The 16,831-nt window shown below is 36.7% G+C and overlaps 1 protein-coding gene across 4 annotated transcripts in view; it reads left to right on the top strand.

The window, feature by feature from the left end:
- Nucleotides 1-16,831, top strand: part of SEL1L (SEL1L adaptor subunit of SYVN1 ubiquitin ligase) — a 56,660-nt gene that overhangs the window by 19,588 nt on the left and 20,241 nt on the right. For all 4 annotated transcript variants that reach the window (XM_072839582.1, XM_072839580.1, XM_072839583.1 and 1 more), the window contains 8 exons: nucleotides 3,917-4,084; nucleotides 6,070-6,175; nucleotides 7,162-7,324; nucleotides 9,818-9,871; nucleotides 9,962-10,021; nucleotides 11,742-11,823; nucleotides 12,183-12,337; nucleotides 16,098-16,154. In XM_072839582.1, coding sequence (XP_072695683.1) covers nucleotides 3,917-4,084; nucleotides 6,070-6,175; nucleotides 7,162-7,324; nucleotides 9,818-9,871; nucleotides 9,962-10,021; nucleotides 11,742-11,823; nucleotides 12,183-12,337; nucleotides 16,098-16,154 — 845 coding nt within the window. The remainder of the gene's footprint in view (nucleotides 1-3,916; nucleotides 4,085-6,069; nucleotides 6,176-7,161; nucleotides 7,325-9,817; nucleotides 9,872-9,961; nucleotides 10,022-11,741; nucleotides 11,824-12,182; nucleotides 12,338-16,097; nucleotides 16,155-16,831) is intronic.

The raw sequence follows: 16,831 nt of genomic DNA, 5'->3' as shown, positions 1-16,831 counted from the left end.
AGGTTGTACTGATTGACACACTCCTACCAGCAGTATGAAAGTCCCCATTAACCTGTACCCTGGCAACACTGAATGACTTCAGGTTTCGGATTATTGTTTGGGTTTTCGTCTTTCTTTTTTTTTTTTTTTTTTTTTAACTTTTCCTAGTTTTCTTGAATGATTTTTTTTTAAGATTTTATTTATTTATTCATGAGAGACAAAGACTGAGAGAGAGAGGCAGAGACACAGGCAGAGGGAGAAGCAGGCTCCATGCAGGGAGCCCGATGAAGGACTCGATCCCGGGACTCCAGGATCACGCCCTGGGCTGAAGGCGGATGCTAAACCACTGAGCCACTCAGGGATCCCCTGATTTTTTTTTTTTTTTAAACTGGCTTTGCAAGAGCAATTTTTAAAATATAAACAAGAATAAATATAAAATTTTTAAAAATAAAAGGCGGGGGGATGTCTGGATGGCTCAGCGGGTAAGCATCTGCCTTTGGCTCAGGGTGTGATCCTGGAGTGCTGGGATAGAATCCCACATCAGGCTCCCAGCATGGAGCCTGCTTCTCTCTCTGCCTATGTCTCTGCCTCTCTCTCTCTCTGTCTCTGTCTCTGTCTCTCATGAATAAATAAAATCTTTTAAAAAAAAGTTATAAAAATCTTACTGTCAAGGTTTAAATGGATTGTGGTACTGTGTCATTATTATAGAGTCAAAACATGATTCCTTATCTAGAACTGTGATCTTTTTTACAGGAAGGTGCAAAATTGGCTTAATGACAGATTTTTTCCCCCTTTCATTTTTAGAGTCAGGTTTGACTACTGGCTGTCATTAACTTAAATTGCATAATCAGTCAGCTTCATTGTGCCAGAGCAGTAATTACCATTGTTTTTTAAACTAGTACTATTTTTGTGGCAGTTTTTAAAATGATCGCTTTGAAATTCTTGCAGAATCTCTCCATGGAAAGAAAATTAACTGAAATTAACACTATTGTGAGGACTTGAGATAATTGACTTGGAACTTGCAAGTCCCAGTCAGTAACTTTGAGAAGAATTTAAAACAAGTTTAAAAGGTAGTAGCAACTTCCGGGTTGTGATTTTGCTTTGAGAAGGTAACTGAGAGATACAAGTTTTCCTTCTGATTACATACTAATAAACATATTTAGACCAAGTTTCACTCTAAATTGGCGAAGCACATGCACCCTGGGGATTCTTTCTACTTAAGTTAGTGCTGAATCAGCAGTAGGTTAAAACCTTTTGTTGCCAAAAACCTTTGGGTTCTTTCCAGTTTCTTCTGGTATATACTTGTATCACATGAAAGAATTCTTGCATATACTTGCATCACTTAGGACACTGGCAAACTAGGATCTTATGGCAAGCTATTTGTTTTTAAAACAAAAATGTCTATTATAGAAAAAAACAAATATTTTTTTAAACTATTATATTATTTTAATTTGAAATCAGATTTACAAACTGCTATTTTACAGGTACTATTTTTTTTCAAGCAAATTTGAATCTAATAGCAGTCCATAGGAGTGCCTTTTTTCAAACTCTGTACTTAAAATGACCCCTCTGAGGTCATTGCTAAAGGGTACTTTGCTTATAAATTGTACTAAAGATCATTTCTTATAAACACAGATCAAAGTATTTGCCTCTGGTTAGTGATTACCAGGATGGTGAATGACACTTACCTGGTGGTAAACCGTTTCATAACTTACTGAAAATAGCTTTCATAACATATCTTAGTATGAATTCTTCTTTGCAGTGGCGAGAAAGAGCATCCATTTCCTAGCCTTTCAGAGCTGGAGAACCTGTGATAGTAACAGTACCAACTCTTAAACACTTATTACCTTAAGTGGTAGGCACCATGATGGGTCCTTTATATATATTATTTACGTGCATTTTTATGAGTAACTATGCAGCAAGGATTGTTACCCCTATTGTAGATAAGTTATCTGCAAATGATTTTATAGATAAGAGGAGAGGTTAAGGTATGCCTTGGTAGCTCAGTGGTTGAGCATCTGCCCTTAGCTCAGGGTGTGGTCCCAGAGTCCTGGGATCGAGTCCCGCATCAGGCTCTCTACGGAGAGCCTGCTTCTCCCTCTGCCTAGGTCTCTGCCTTTCTCTCAGTGTCTCTCATGAATACATAAATAAAATCCTTTAAAAAAAAAAAAGAGCAATTAACTACTTTGCTCAAAGTGTACAGCTAATAAGTGGTAGGGTTTGAATCAGGCATTCTGAATCCAGAGCTATGCTCTTAATCACTAAGTGATGATGCCTAATTAAATTCTCCATGTAAAAGCAACCCTTGGAAGTTGATGTATACTCACACCTGTTTATGGTTCTGGGCTCAACCCTGGCCCTCTGGTCTTCTCATGAACTACTCACTTGGCGCTCTCAAGCTTACTCTTGGCTTCCAGTCTATGAACCAGAGACCTTTCTCTTTGACTACAGCTGAAAAGATGTCTAAGAGTCTTGTTTTTTGGCTATGTTTTTTGTAGCCACTTTGAATGTAGCAGGATCAAAGCTTCACCTTTCTCTGCCCTGATCCATTTCATCCGTACCCAGTAACCTACTCTTTCTTTAGTGTTCTCCTAGTGAGGACAGCCATCCCCTCACTTCCTGAAGCCTAATACCTGGGAGGCTTCCATACTCTTCCCCTCTCACCTGCACATCTAGTCAGTAAGTGGGGCTGTATCTACTTCCTTAGCATCTTGAGTACATCCACTTCTTTTCATTCCATCATCCTCTTCAGGCTACCATGACCTCTCGATTAGACTAGTCTCACAACTTTTAAACTGGTCGCCTTTGCACCTAGCCTTGCTTTTCTCCAGTCCATTGTCCCCTCTCTTAATAAAAATGAAAGTATGAGCATGTCACTCCTGTTTAAAACTCTTAAGTGAGTTTCCAGTGTTCTCAAGATAAAGCCCAAACTCCCTAATTAGATTTATCAAAATCTTTTTAGTCTAGCTTCTTTGTGCTGCTCTAAGTGTAACCTCTTGTGCACTTGGGCCTGCACACTGCATGTTCTAACATGCTGAACTTTTTGTATGTTTTCTAAAGTGCCATGCTGTCATTCATTTGCTTCTTAGCGCACATAATTCCCTCTGTTTACGGTACCTCTGCCACGCCACCCTGAAGCAGTTCATTCACCCTCTGCTCCTACATATCTGTGAAGTCCAGTGATAAACCTCAGTTCCTGACAGGGGAGGCTTTCCTTTCCGTAACACGAGTCACATTTTTGTTTAATGTCTCTCTTCCTTGCTAGGCACTAAGTTGTGTAGAGCAGAGACCTGTGCTCCACCTCATTTCCAGCACCTGACACAATTCCCAGTGCCCAAAAGATACTCAGAGCTTAAGAACAGATTAGAGATATGATCTCTACTTTTAAGAAGCTCAGGGTGTTGTGAGAGCAAGAGTATGGTTAAAAAAAAAAAAAAAAGAACCTCAGATATGGTAAGTGCTCTGAAAAAATGCTGTGGGATCACAGAGGCGTACATGAATGATGAACTTTATCTGGGGGAGCATTTTCCCTGAATGACTTTTTACTATTAAAGAAACTGACTTATTACATTCAGATAGAAAAAGGGGGATTTGTGCTGAGCAGTGGAGTTGATTTGGTGGCATTTGCCTTATATTTTGCTTGCTAGTTGGTCAAGAGTTTTATAGTAGACTTCTAACATTATAAGGTTATCAGATCTCAAGACCTTCAGAAATTCTAAAGCTGGATACAAAGCTGTCATGTACATGAAGCCAGCCATGTTCACTAAGTTGACCCGCCCTTAAGTCATCCTAAAGAAAATTGATGCTGACCCTTTCATGTTCCCCATTTCAAATCATGTAGTTTTGTCTTCAAAATCTAATGATTGAAATTCACGGTATTAAATCCATAGATACCAGAGGTGCTATTCATGTTTAGAGGTTTTTCTTATCTTTTCAGCTCTGACCGCCATTGAAGGCACAGCACATGGGGAGCCCTGCCACTTCCCTTTTCTGTTTCTGGATAAGGAATATGACGAATGTACATCAGATGGGAGGGAAGATGGCAGATTGTGGTGTGCTACAACCTATGACTACAAGGCAGATGAAAAGTGGGGCTTTTGTGAAAGTAAGTATTGCTCAGTAGGAGGCGTGTCCACATTGCTTTATGACTCATACAATTTTAAGCCTTTTCCTAGCCATCCTTTTCCCACCTTCATCAAAAATGGTCAGCATCGACATAGTTATAGTCTTACAGAATGTACTTAAGAACAGGAAGCATGCAGTATACTGCCTCCCAGGCTGTCACTTGGGCAGCTTATCACATTCATGTTTTATTTAGAGATGATTTTCTTTTGGTGTGCATACGTTGTTCTGGAAACCCTCAGGCAGGCTGCTAAATAAATCAATGTAAAACATTTTTTGGCAATAAGGAAAAACAGAACATTATGCTAAAGGTTAATTAATAGTGCATAGATGAAAAATAGATAATACCTTTTTTTAAATACTTTGAATGTGCTGTGCTAAGGTAATTTGACAGATATAGTATATTTATAAGATAATTTGATGGATATAGTATATTTCACTGCCCTAAATGTTAGTATTGCCTCTAAAGGCAAGCTGAGTTTTTGGGAAAAACTTAATTTTTTTTTTTTAAGATTTTATTTTTTCATTCATGAGACACACACACACACAGAGGGAAAGGCAGAGACACAGGCAGGGGGAGAAGGAGGCTCCATACAGGGAGCCTGACGTAGGACTTGATCCCAGGACCCCAGGATCAGGCCCTGGGCTGAAGGCGGCACTAAACCACTGAGCCACCTGGGCTGCCCAACTTTCTAACTATTAAAGAACAACAGAAAACTTTGAACATACCTCTTTTGATACCAGATAACATTTTCAAAATAATAGCTCTGATAGAATATTTAGGCATTCCTTAGAATAGCATCAAATATAGTCCATCTTTGGATGTGGGCCGGTACGATTAGGTACTCTTGTTTAATATACCAAATTTTGCTTTTCTATTACAAGAAGAAGTCACTTCTATTTCTATAAAACTCCTAACAAAATATTCAAATGTCTCGTTTTGTTTTTGGTTTTGTTTTTAAGATTTTATTTATTTATTCACAAGAGACACAGAGAGAGAGATAGAGGCAGAGACATAGGCAGAGGGAGAAGCAGGCTCCATGCAGGGAGCCCGATGTGAGACTCGATCTGGGTCTCCAGGATCACACCCTGGGCTGAAGGTGGTGCTAAACCGCTGAGCCACCAGGGCTGCCCTCAAATGTCTCTTGAAGAGTTTTAGATATCTGTTAAAATGCTTTATTACAGTAGCAAAATAATATAGGGGAAATCTATACCAATGCTATGATTTTCTATGTCGTATCAGTACTTAGGGAAAAAAGAGAACTTGAATATTAAATCAAGTTCTATATTTAATAAAAATCATTTTTTTTCAACTAATTTTCTGTTGTGTAATAAATCAAGTATTTCCTTCTTGTAAAGATGGCGCCTTTCAGGTGAGGCTAAAGTGTCCTTTGACTACAATGGTCCTTCAGTTTTAGCTCACCTTGCTATATAATTAGAAGGCTCTGCTGGAATTTTGGTTGACTTAGATGAAAAATTTAGAGTTACTAGCAGAAAAGCAACTTCCGAAAAATAGGTTGATACCCCCTTTCTTAAAAGAAAGTTGTTTTAATGAGTTTTATTTAGTTTTTTTTTAAGTCTTAACTTTAGTCAGATATAGGCCACACATAAAAGCAAATGTCCTTAAAATCATTGGGGGGATCCCTGGATGGCTCAGCGGTTTAGCACCACCTTCAGCCCAGGGCGTGATCCTGGAGACCTGGGATCGAGTCCCAAGTCGGGCTCCCTGCATGGAGCCTGCTTCTCCCCCCTGCCTGTGTCTCTGCCTCTCTCTGGGTGTCTCTTATGAAGAAATAAAATCTTTTAAAAACATAAAAATAAAAATCAGACTGGGAAATAGTGAAAAATCATTGTGTTGGTATCAGTATCTGGTATCTTTCACCAGAAGAAAGAATATATACTGAGTTTTGACAAATAATTGGTATAAGATTAAACTCCATTTAAAAGCATCTGACTTTTTGTTTTTAGCTGAAGAAGAGGCTGCTAAACGGCGGCAAATGCAGGAAGCAGAAATGATGTACCAGACAGGAATGAAAATCCTCAACGGAAGCAACAAGAAAAGCCAAAAAAGAGAGTAGGTAGCACTGGTCCGTCCATTCTGCTTCTGACATAGGCCACTACTCAGATAAAAAAAAGTGCGAAGTACTTGTTTTAATACACTGCCAAAGACAGAGGATTTCTCTTAGTTTGTAATTTCAGAAGACCTAATATGACCTATGGACATTAGGGCATTACTTTTATCAGATTTCAGCTCATTGGGCTAAAAAGATTATAAATATTCATCACAAGAATGAACAATAAGCAAAATGGAAATAATTAAAGCTGTAATAGTTTCTAAGAGACAAGAATATGTATACTCTTCAGAATTCAAAATGACATAGAACAAAAGGAATTGTTGTCAGGTGTTTTTTCTGTTTTTTTTTTTTTTATTTTTACTTTGTAATTGTCTTGCAGACAAAAACTAGAATTTAGGAATTTGGAAAGAATATAAAATAAGTTGTCTGTCTTTTAACATTTTATGTCCTTAATTTCAGCTGACTCTTGTTATAGTCTGTACAACGATTTTAAAAGGAAATTGCAGTGTTTATCATTGGATTATGTACTGGATACCACAGTATTATAATTCTTTAGACTATTCTAAAATATTGAAATAACAGAGCTGGTACCCTATGTAAAAACAAAAGTAGCCCAGAATGTTTTCTGCATATTATAAGTAACACAGGTTAATGGAAATCAAATATCACAGGAATTCTATAGAATGAGGAATTGTTTATTCTGTGTTTTAATAGATTTTGTTAAAATTTTTTTAATTTAAAAAAGTCTTTTTCAATTTAAGTTAAATTTTTTTTAAAAAAGTGTTTTTTGTTTTTTGTTTTTTTGTTTTTTTTTAATTTAAGTAATCTCTACGCCCAGCGTGCCATTCCAACTCATGACCTCGAGATCAAGAATCCCATACTCTTCCAACTGAGCCAGCCAGGTGCCCCAGATTCTGTAAAAATGTTAATAGCAGTCCCAAAATATTTCTAATTTGTTTTTTTTTTTAATTGCTTATGTTTAAAGAGCATATCGGTATCTTCAAAAGGCAGCGGGCATGAATCATACCAAGGCCCTGGAGAGAGTGTCATATGCTCTTTTGTTTGGTGATTACCTGACACAGAATATCCAGGCAGCCAAGGAGATGTTTGAGAAACTGACTGAGGAAGGCTCTCCTAAGGGACAAACTGTAAGTGTACTTTCACTGCAGAATCTCTTGGCATACAGCACTTGTTTATTTTCATAGCAGCTTACTCTTTATGCTCTGCCTTTCCTTAATAAATAAGGCTAGAAGGTAAAATACCTTTAAATACTAATTCTGTGGCAGACCATTTTATCAATCTTGGACAGTCTTCTTCCTCGGTGTGAGAACACTGTGGTCACCTAAGGCACTTTTGCAGCTGTATCTTACCACAATTATATTTGTAGTTTTCCAAATTCAGTCTGTAAAGAATGAAACATAAAGGTAATTATAATTTTATCTGAACTCACTCCCCATTGCCTTTCTTCCAAAGTTCAGATGCTCCAGCTTTGGTAATCTTGGTATTTAAAAAAAAAAAAAAAAAAAAATATATATATATATATATATATATATATATATATATATATTACATAAGTAGTACATGTTCATTACAGGAAACTAAAAAAAAAAAAACCTAAGAAAATATCATATCTATACCACCCAGACCTGAACATTGGTTACATGGTAATACATGCACATTTTTCTTGACCTTTCTCTTTGTGTTTTTATACATGTAAATTTTTTATTAAAATAGATGTCCCTGTCTGCTATTCCATTACTTGCTTTTTCGATGAATAGCCCTCACCATTCCATCCCAGTAAATGGAATACCCATATAATCTTCATAGGGCATTGAACCAAAACATTTCCTTTATACCTATTTCATCCAAAGCAGTATTCAATCCAGGACTAGACATTCTGTTTGGTTATTATTGCTAGCATAGTCCCTGCCTTTCTTTCTTTCTTGTCTGTGTTAGAGAGAGGGCCAGTTTTTCTGCAGAATGTCTGACTTCAGTTTGCCTGTTTGCTTCTTCCTTTTGTCCTTTTGTTTGGTACTTCATCATCTATACTTCCTATAGAGGATATCACAGCTAAAAGCTAATGAACTCAAGTCAAGTATTTTTGGTCTAGACTGCCTTATGCATTCCATATCACATCACACCGGTTGATAAATAATATCTGCTTGATTCCACATTGGTAATAGTAAGATTGACACCTGGGTTTAGAGGGCCACCACATTTATTTTAAATGCTCTCAGTAATTCAGGTTTATTGATGGTGTGGATTTTGCTTAAATATAAAATTTCTAGTCATAGTTAGAGGAAGGCTGTTTTCAGACTATTTAAACAGTACTATAGGAATTATAACCATTGTTTTCTGTAGGTCTGAATACCTAACCAGTCTAACTCTTAATTTAACACAGTCTTTGTTTAATTTATAAACAGGTTATATCTTAATTGCCCCCTTTGCAGAATTTTTTTCCTTTTCAGTATAACTCAATTTATACAAATTCACACATACATTCTTTATTCTGTAGACACATTTGGCCCTAAAGAATGGTGGTACTTCTTAAGCATCTTTTCCCTCTAGTAATAGCACCCTACAATGCCGGTGCTTTATATTGCATATTGCAAGCACTCTGTCCATGGTAATTACTTCTAGCTGATGTAACAGAGACAGCCCCAAAGTCACAGTGGCTCAACACTACAAAGAAGTTATTACTTGTTCATACCAGGGTTGATGCAGTTCCCCTGCCTGTGGCACTCTTCCCAATGGTGACTCAGCCCAAGGCTGCTCCTGTCATATAACTGCATTATTTCAAACCTGGGACTTTCAAGCCTTTGGGAAGAGAGAAGTGAGGGCTGGAGCATTTCTGGAAAGTTTTTAATGGCCAGGCCTAAAAATAGCTTGCATTTCTCTTTGCCACATCCTCGACACATGACCCTACCCAAGGACAAGGTACTGGGAAATGTAGGGGAGCTTATAGATTTTGATGAATGCTGGCATGTGCCACACCTGCCTTTCTGACTTCAGCTTATGCTTTCCTGTCATCAAGGGCCATCCTCAATAGGCAAAGGGTTGAACCTTATCGATTCAGTTTGATTGGTTGGAGTTCTTTTATTTGGGCGGGGTGGGGATTGTAATGCAAAATTGGGTGTGCTTCCGTATTATCAAGTGACTTTTCTCTGTTGACCCTTTTGAGGTCACCTTTGCCGCCACTTGTTATTCTAGGATGTTTATCTTAGCATTGTGTCTTCTCCTTTGACAGGTCATGTGTTGATATAATGATAAAGAGTTTGGTTCTCATAATAGCTGTTGATCAAGATAAAGTAAAAGCCAAAAAAAAAAAAAGTTAAAGCCATATTTCAGTGTGCTCAGCTTTGTTGTTCTAGTTAATATTTTATTAAACTATCTTTAATCTTCAAGCTAAACTTTTTGATTTACTTAAAGTTGTATTTTATTGTGTCATTTGTAAAACCTTGAATGCTTTTTTTTTTTCTTGAATGCTTTTCTAAGGTTCTTTAATTCCACATTTGTGCATACTTAGTTCAAGTCTTTCAGTAGCTAAAGATTCTTGAATCTTTTCATCATTCATAAAACTATGTCTGTGCTGGATAAACCTCCACTAGGGAAGAATTCTTACTTTTATCATTTTATTTCAGGCTCTTGGCTTTCTGTATGCCTCTGGACTTGGTGTTAATTCAAGTCAGGCAAAGGTAATATTATTAAAACTTTATTGTATACTACCATTTGAACTGGGTCAGTGTGTTCCTGTGTTCAGTTAAGCATATTTTGTTCTTTCACAGGCCCTAGTATATTATACTTTTGGAGCTCTTGGGGGCAACCTCATAGCACACATGGTTTTGGTAAGTAAGACTTTGGTAACGTTGAGTGGCAGAATTTTTGGTTCATGAAGGACCACAACTTTTCTAGCTTTCATGAAGGAGGTGTACTTATATTCCTTAAGATCTAGTATTCAGTTGAACATTCTTCAGATTCTTGTTAATGGGTATAACACTTGGATCTACACGCGGATGAAAATTTGTACACTCCACAATTTTTCTTTAAAATGATGTATTTGAGGGACGCCTGGGTGTCTCAGCGGTTGAGCGTCTGCCTTCAGCTCAGGGCATGATCCTAGAGTCCTGGGATCGAGTCCCACATCAGGGTCCCTGCACGGAGCCTGCTTCTCTCTCTGCCTATGTCTCTGCCTCTCTCTGTGTATCTCTCATGAATAAATAAATAAATAAAAATCTTTAAAAAATAAATAAAATGATGTATTTGATTACCCTTAAAATAGAGATGTGATAAATGGCTCATTTATTTTCTGTAAGTTGGAATTGTTTGTCAAAATCATTTCTCCATCTGAGTTATCAACAGATGTTACATTTAAATTGATTTTACATTGAAAATTATTAACGTCTTACATTTAAATTTACACAAGTCAGGAGATCATTACAGTATAGGAATTACTTAGAAAGGCACTTTACCCGTATTGGTGTTAGAAGGAGAGTTTAAAGGAGATACTACTGAGGGAACTAAAGCAGTTCTTGGAGGATAAAGAGCAGGGAGTGAATACGAGTGGATGGGCATTCAGACAGCAGGAGCAATACATACAGAGGGACAGTGATGAAGGAATATAGTACCTGCAAGAAAACACAAGCTTTTTAGTGTGGTGAGAGAGTAGAATGCCAGGAAATTCATCAGGAATCACGTAAATGGGCTGTACATCATGCCAAGGAGCTTGGACCCCATCTATGTCAGACATAAACTGCTAAAGTAGTTTAAGCCAGTGAAAAACAAAGATGTTGCTCTAACTTTCTGAAACATTCCTCATTAATTTTGAAGGTTTTTTTTTTCATCTGTGGTAGCATTTATTCCTCAATTAATAATTGAAAAGTTCTTTTTAGATGAATTTTCCAGAAGTTTAAAGCATATTTTTATATGGCAAAAGTATGTTCTATATTTTTTACAGGGATTTTTTTTAATTTACCAATTCACTTAAATAGTGGCTACAGAATATGAACATTAAATATTATACACATTATTATACAGTAGTGCCCTAAGGATTGTTAAAATTTATAAAGCTAAATGACTCAAGAGATCCACTTTTTGTTTTCTGTTCTTTATAGTTAGCTATCTTTCCCCCTCATTCTGAAATCATTTTTTGCTCATGTTACTGTGTCTGCTCCTAGTAGTTTCTCATCTTCCTTGTTTTGCTAAGTTTTTGCTGCTTTGCTGGTTTGATGGGTTACCCATATTTGTTAAAATCATGTCTAAAATAAGATTAGAATGTAGTCTAAGCAAGAACCTAAGTAATTTTCTTTTACTTCACCTATAAAGTTCCTAGCATCTATTTTGATTTCTGTGGGAACATCATTATTTCCTAGTTCTTAGCTATAGTCTGATTTTTGGAGTTAAATAAGTTACCTCAGAACCTAAAACTCAGGATAAAAGAAGTGGTAATGTACTGGGATCAAGGGACTGTGGAATTACATTCTGAGTGCGGGTGGCTTTATTCCTTCCAACAAGAATGCCAGTGGAATGTGTGAACCTGCAGTCTTCTCACTAGAACTTGTCTCACAGGGTTACCGGTACTGGGCTGGCATCGGAGTCCTCCAGAGTTGTGAATCGGCCCTGACTCATTATCGTCTTGTTGCCAATCATGGTATCTATTTATTTTGCCTTTCACCTTATCAAAAGAAACAAAAAACAAAATGGAATTAACTTTAAATACGTCTACTGTTGTACTACTTGAAATAATCATGACGAACTCTCTTAAGTGGAATGATCTTTACGCTAATTGACTAAGAACTCCTTTGTGTGTGTGTGTGTGTACACGCACACCCGTGCATGTGCACTTTGGATTTCACTTCTTAAATATTTTGTAGAAAAGACTGGGCTTGTATAGATTACTATTTTATAATCTATAATTTCTATTAGCATAGTGTCTGTCAACATTTGGCAGCTGAAATTCTACTTCCTTCTTAACTTCCTCTGTGTTATTACTTCATCCCCCTGTTTCAGTTGCTAGTGATATCTCGCTGACAGGAGGCTCAGTAGTACAGAGAATACGGCTGCCTGATGAGGTGGAAAATCCAGGAATGAATAGTGGAATGCTGGAAGAAGATTTGATTCAATACTATCAGTTTCTAGCAGAAAAAGGTGATGTACAAGCACAGGTATGTGTTTTTTTGTTTGTTTGTTTTTTTCACAGGTATGTGTTTAAACATCTCATGGCATCTCTCACTGCATTATATATTACAGTCTTGGGGCAAGCACTTGCACTTATGTCCATAAGAAACATTTCCATTGCTCTGAGCCATTATTAATTGCGTATTAGAATCACCTGAGTAGCATTTTCCTAAAAGTACCAAGAGTCCCATAATATCAGGACATTTCTATTTGGATTCATCTAGGATGTAGCCTAGGCCTTGAGTTCATAGAAGCTGGCCAGGTGATTGCACCACAGTTGAAAACTGCTGCTTGAACAGAGCAGTGTCCTACTGATGATGAAGGCTCTTACTGGAGTCACCAATGATGAAAACTGTCACTTTCAACAAAAACTCTCTGGAATATTTGGAATTTCAGATGCCCATCAGTGCCATTTACTGTTCATGTTCCTTTGCTCATCTTAGACCATAATTTCCTCAAGGTGTCAAGGACAGAAGTAGCCTTGATTAATGTAAATTGTATAGTATATCCATGAAAGTACCATGTATAATTTGTTATTTCATGGGTTATTTGCTGATCTTGAAATAAAAAGGAGGACTTCAACATTTACATTTTTTTCTATGCAGTTTACGGATCTTTTCTGATATAGAAATATAGAAAGATAAGCATTAGATACTTTTTGAGAACAATTGATTTTAAGACTTAAGGGAATCTTAGATTTAAAAAAAAATTATAGCGAAAGATCCAAATCCTAGTTTGTGGAGATTATAATAAAGTTATCTTATCTAATTAAACATCTTCCTTTTATATCAAAGGCCAGTTAAAATTGAAAACCATCAAAAAAAAAAAAAAAAAGAAAACCATCTAAATGCCCCAAAATAGGGATTTACTTCAACTGTAGCACTTCCATGTAATGGAATTTTATGCAACCATCAAAAATTATGTAGAACACTACTTACTGTGGAAAGCTGACTTCAGTGTATTTGGTGGAAAACTCAAACTAAAAACTCCATCCGTAGTATAGTATATCATTTTGTCCTTTTCACTACTCGAATTACAACCTTAATACAAAAAAGTACATAAATCTGAATCATACAGCCCCCTGAATTATCACCAGATGAACCTTCTCTGAAGCATAGCTAGCATCCAAGAAGCCCCCCCCTCCTCCCCATGGGTTGCCCACTAAGCTGACTTCTAATACTATGGATTGGTTTGGCCTGGTTTTGAATTTTATGATAAAAAAAAAAAAAATCAGGGATGCCTAGGTGGCTCAGCGGTTGAGTGTCTGCCTTTGGCTCAGGTCATGATCCCACGTCTGGGGATCAAGTCCCACATCAGGCTCTCTGTAAGGAACCTGCTTCTCCCTCTATGTCTCTGCCTTTCTCTCTGTGTCTCTCATGAATAAATAAATAAAATAAATAAAAATAAATTTATTCTCATGAATAAATAAAATCTTTTTAAAAAAATTATACAGCATTTTTTGATATCAGCTTCTTTTGCTCAGCATTATGTTTATGAAATCAGCCCATGTGTTTTCATGTAGCTGAAATTCATTCACATACATTACCCTATAGTATTTCATTGTGTAAAAATCCCACAACTTATTTACCTATTTTACTCTTCCCAGATTTAGGCTATTCCAAATAGTGTTCTGTGCATATTCTCTTGCATGTCTTGTGCATCAGTACTATCTGGAACTTCTATAACTTTATAGTTCTTGATATGTGATAGAATATGTTCTGCTGTCATAGTTTCATTATATTTAGCTCTAATTTTCAGTGTGATTTCTTCTGACCCATGTGTAATTTTAGAAGTGAATTGATTAGTATTCAAATAAATGGAATTTACTACTTACCCTTTATGTTGATATCTAGCTTAATCCACTGTGTTCAGAATATGCTCTGTATGGGTGCCTGGGTGGCATAATCGGTTAAGCATCCAATCCTTGGTTTTGGCTCAGGTTGTGAGATCTAGCTCTATGTCAGGCTTCACACTCAGCACACAGTTTGCTTAAGGTTCTCTCTCCCCCTGCCCCCCTCCCCCGCAACGGGCTCACTCACACAATCTCTCTCTTTCTCTTTCAAATAGATAAATCTAAATTTGAAAAAAAAAAAAAAAGAATATAAGAATATGCATTATATGATTTCATTTGTTTGGGATTTCCTGAGACTAGCTTTATGATCCATCACTTGGTCAGTTTGGCCAAATATTGTGTGCTAAAGAGAATACAGATTTTTCAGTTGTTGGGTATAGTATTCTTAATGTGTCAATTGAGTTATGTTTTTAATCCTGTTGCTCAAATCTTGTGGATCCTTACTGAGTTTGTCTGCTTTTTCTTTCCAGTGCTGAGACAGTATTGTTTAAATTGCCCACTGTGGTGTGGCTTTGTCTCCATCTTCTTGTATTTCTGTCAATTTTGATTTATGTATTTTTAGGCCATGTGGAATGTATATAGACTTAATATTGTTATCTTTTTGTTAAACTAACTTGCATATCATGAAACTTTTTTTTTTTTTTTAAGAGTTTATTTATTGGGCAGCCCCGGTGGCTCAGTGGTTTAGCACCGCATTCAGCCCAGGACGTGGTCCTAGAGACCTGGGATTGAGTCCCACGTCAGGGTCCCTGCATGGAGCCTGCTTCTCCCTCTACCTGTGTCTCTGCCCCCCACCCTTTCTCTCTCTCTCATGAATAAATAAAATCTTTTAAAAGAAAGATTTTATTTATTTATTCATAGAGACACAGAGAGGCAGAGAGAGAAGGAGTCTCCCTGCAGGGAACCCAATGCAAGACTTAATCCGAGGAACCTGGGATCACACCCTGAGCAAAAGGCAGACACTCAGCCACTGAGCTACCAGGTGACCCATGAAACATCCTCTTTTATCTCCAGAAATGTTTTTTGCTTTAAATTGTATTTTGCCCGATACTAGCTAGCTACTCCACTCTCCACTTTCTTTTGGTTAGTATTTACATAGAGTGTCTTTTCCATCTTTTGTATTCAACCTCTTATGTTTAAGATATGTCTCTTGGGAACATTATTGGCCTACTTTTATTTTTTTATCCTTTCTGACAGGCTTTTAATTAAAAGTAATGAATGATATATTTATATTTTCTATGTTGCTTGCTTTCTTTCATTTTTATTTTTCATGCTCTTTTATGTCTCCTTTCTTACCTTCTTTTGGTTTTAGTATTTCTGCTATTGTACCTCCTCCCTTCTACTAAGGTAATAGCTGGACTTTGTTTTTACTACTCTTATCAAAGTCTAGTATGAATGATCACTTTTACCATTTCTTAGACAATGTAAACCTTAGAGTACTCCGTATGTGTTTTAATTCTATATATTTTTGAATCCCACAAGATATTCTTCTTTTATATAGTCCATATAATTTAGATTTACTCAGAAATTTAACTTTCCATTGTTCTTTAGTTCTTACTGCATCTTCAGACTTGCCAAGATAACTTTCCTTCCTCCTAAAGAACATCCTTTAGTAATTTCTTCAGTGGGTTCATTGGTGACAAATTTAATTTTAGCTTGCCTGAAATTGCCTTTATTTCATCTTTATTTCAGAACTATACCTTGTAAATAAAAGCAAGCATTTTCAGTTTTTAAAAAAATGTAGGTTAAAGTAATATCTTCAGGAGTTTAAACTAAGTCTTCACTTTTTTGGATTATGAAGAAAAACCTTTTTATGACCAAATAATTTCTTGTTGTTCTAACTTAATGACACTGGATGGTACCATTTACTTTTGCTCTTTTTTGTTAATTTTCAGGTTGGTCTGGGACAACTGCACCTGCATGGAGGTCGTGGAGTAGAACAAAACCATCAGGTAACTTTTTTGTTCCCAGGACTTCGCACTCCATGTTGTAGAAAGAAATGAAACTCTAGATGTAGTTCTTGTTAGTCAGTGGTAGCATCAAGTTTGTGTTATTTAGACAATCATCACAAATGATCTTTCAAGATCCGACCCCTGAGAAAGCTGAAGACTAAAAATGTGATTATACCTCATGGTGGAGGGAAGGGTTTTTTAAATTCTGAAACCTATTTCTCAGTATTGCCAAAAATATATACACAGTGTCTTGGTTTCCTGTAGGTATATGGTTTGAAATAGGTCTTAAAACTCCCACTGGAAAATATTCCATAGAACTAAGGAAAAGTCATTGTTGCGTTTGTGACAAGTTAGAAGTATTACAACCATAGCAGTTACATCTCTATCTTGTCACTGACCTTTGTGTGCTTTATGCCCTAAATCTCCCTCATCTCTTCCCTTGATTCCATCAGTCTGCCTACCACTTGTGTGAGTCATCTCCTGCTTGCATTTCCTAAGCAGGAGCCTATGCAAACCACACACCTGATCCTATGGTTCCCATGCTTCAAGCTCTTGGTCCACGATTTCCAATTGCTTAAAGACCAAAACCTTTAACATGATTTCTAAGATCTTGTACCAGTCTGTTTACTTCACCAGACCCTTTCACAGGCACATGGACCTTTTTTCAGGTCTTTGTA

Source organism: Canis lupus, chromosome 9, assembly GCF_048164855.1.
Source record: "Canis lupus baileyi chromosome 9, mCanLup2.hap1, whole genome shotgun sequence".
NCBI classification, from domain to species: Eukaryota; Metazoa; Chordata; class Mammalia; order Carnivora; family Canidae; genus Canis; species Canis lupus.
The sequence above is the reverse complement of the archived record's forward strand: the minus strand, read 5'-3'. Positions and strand labels throughout refer to the sequence as shown.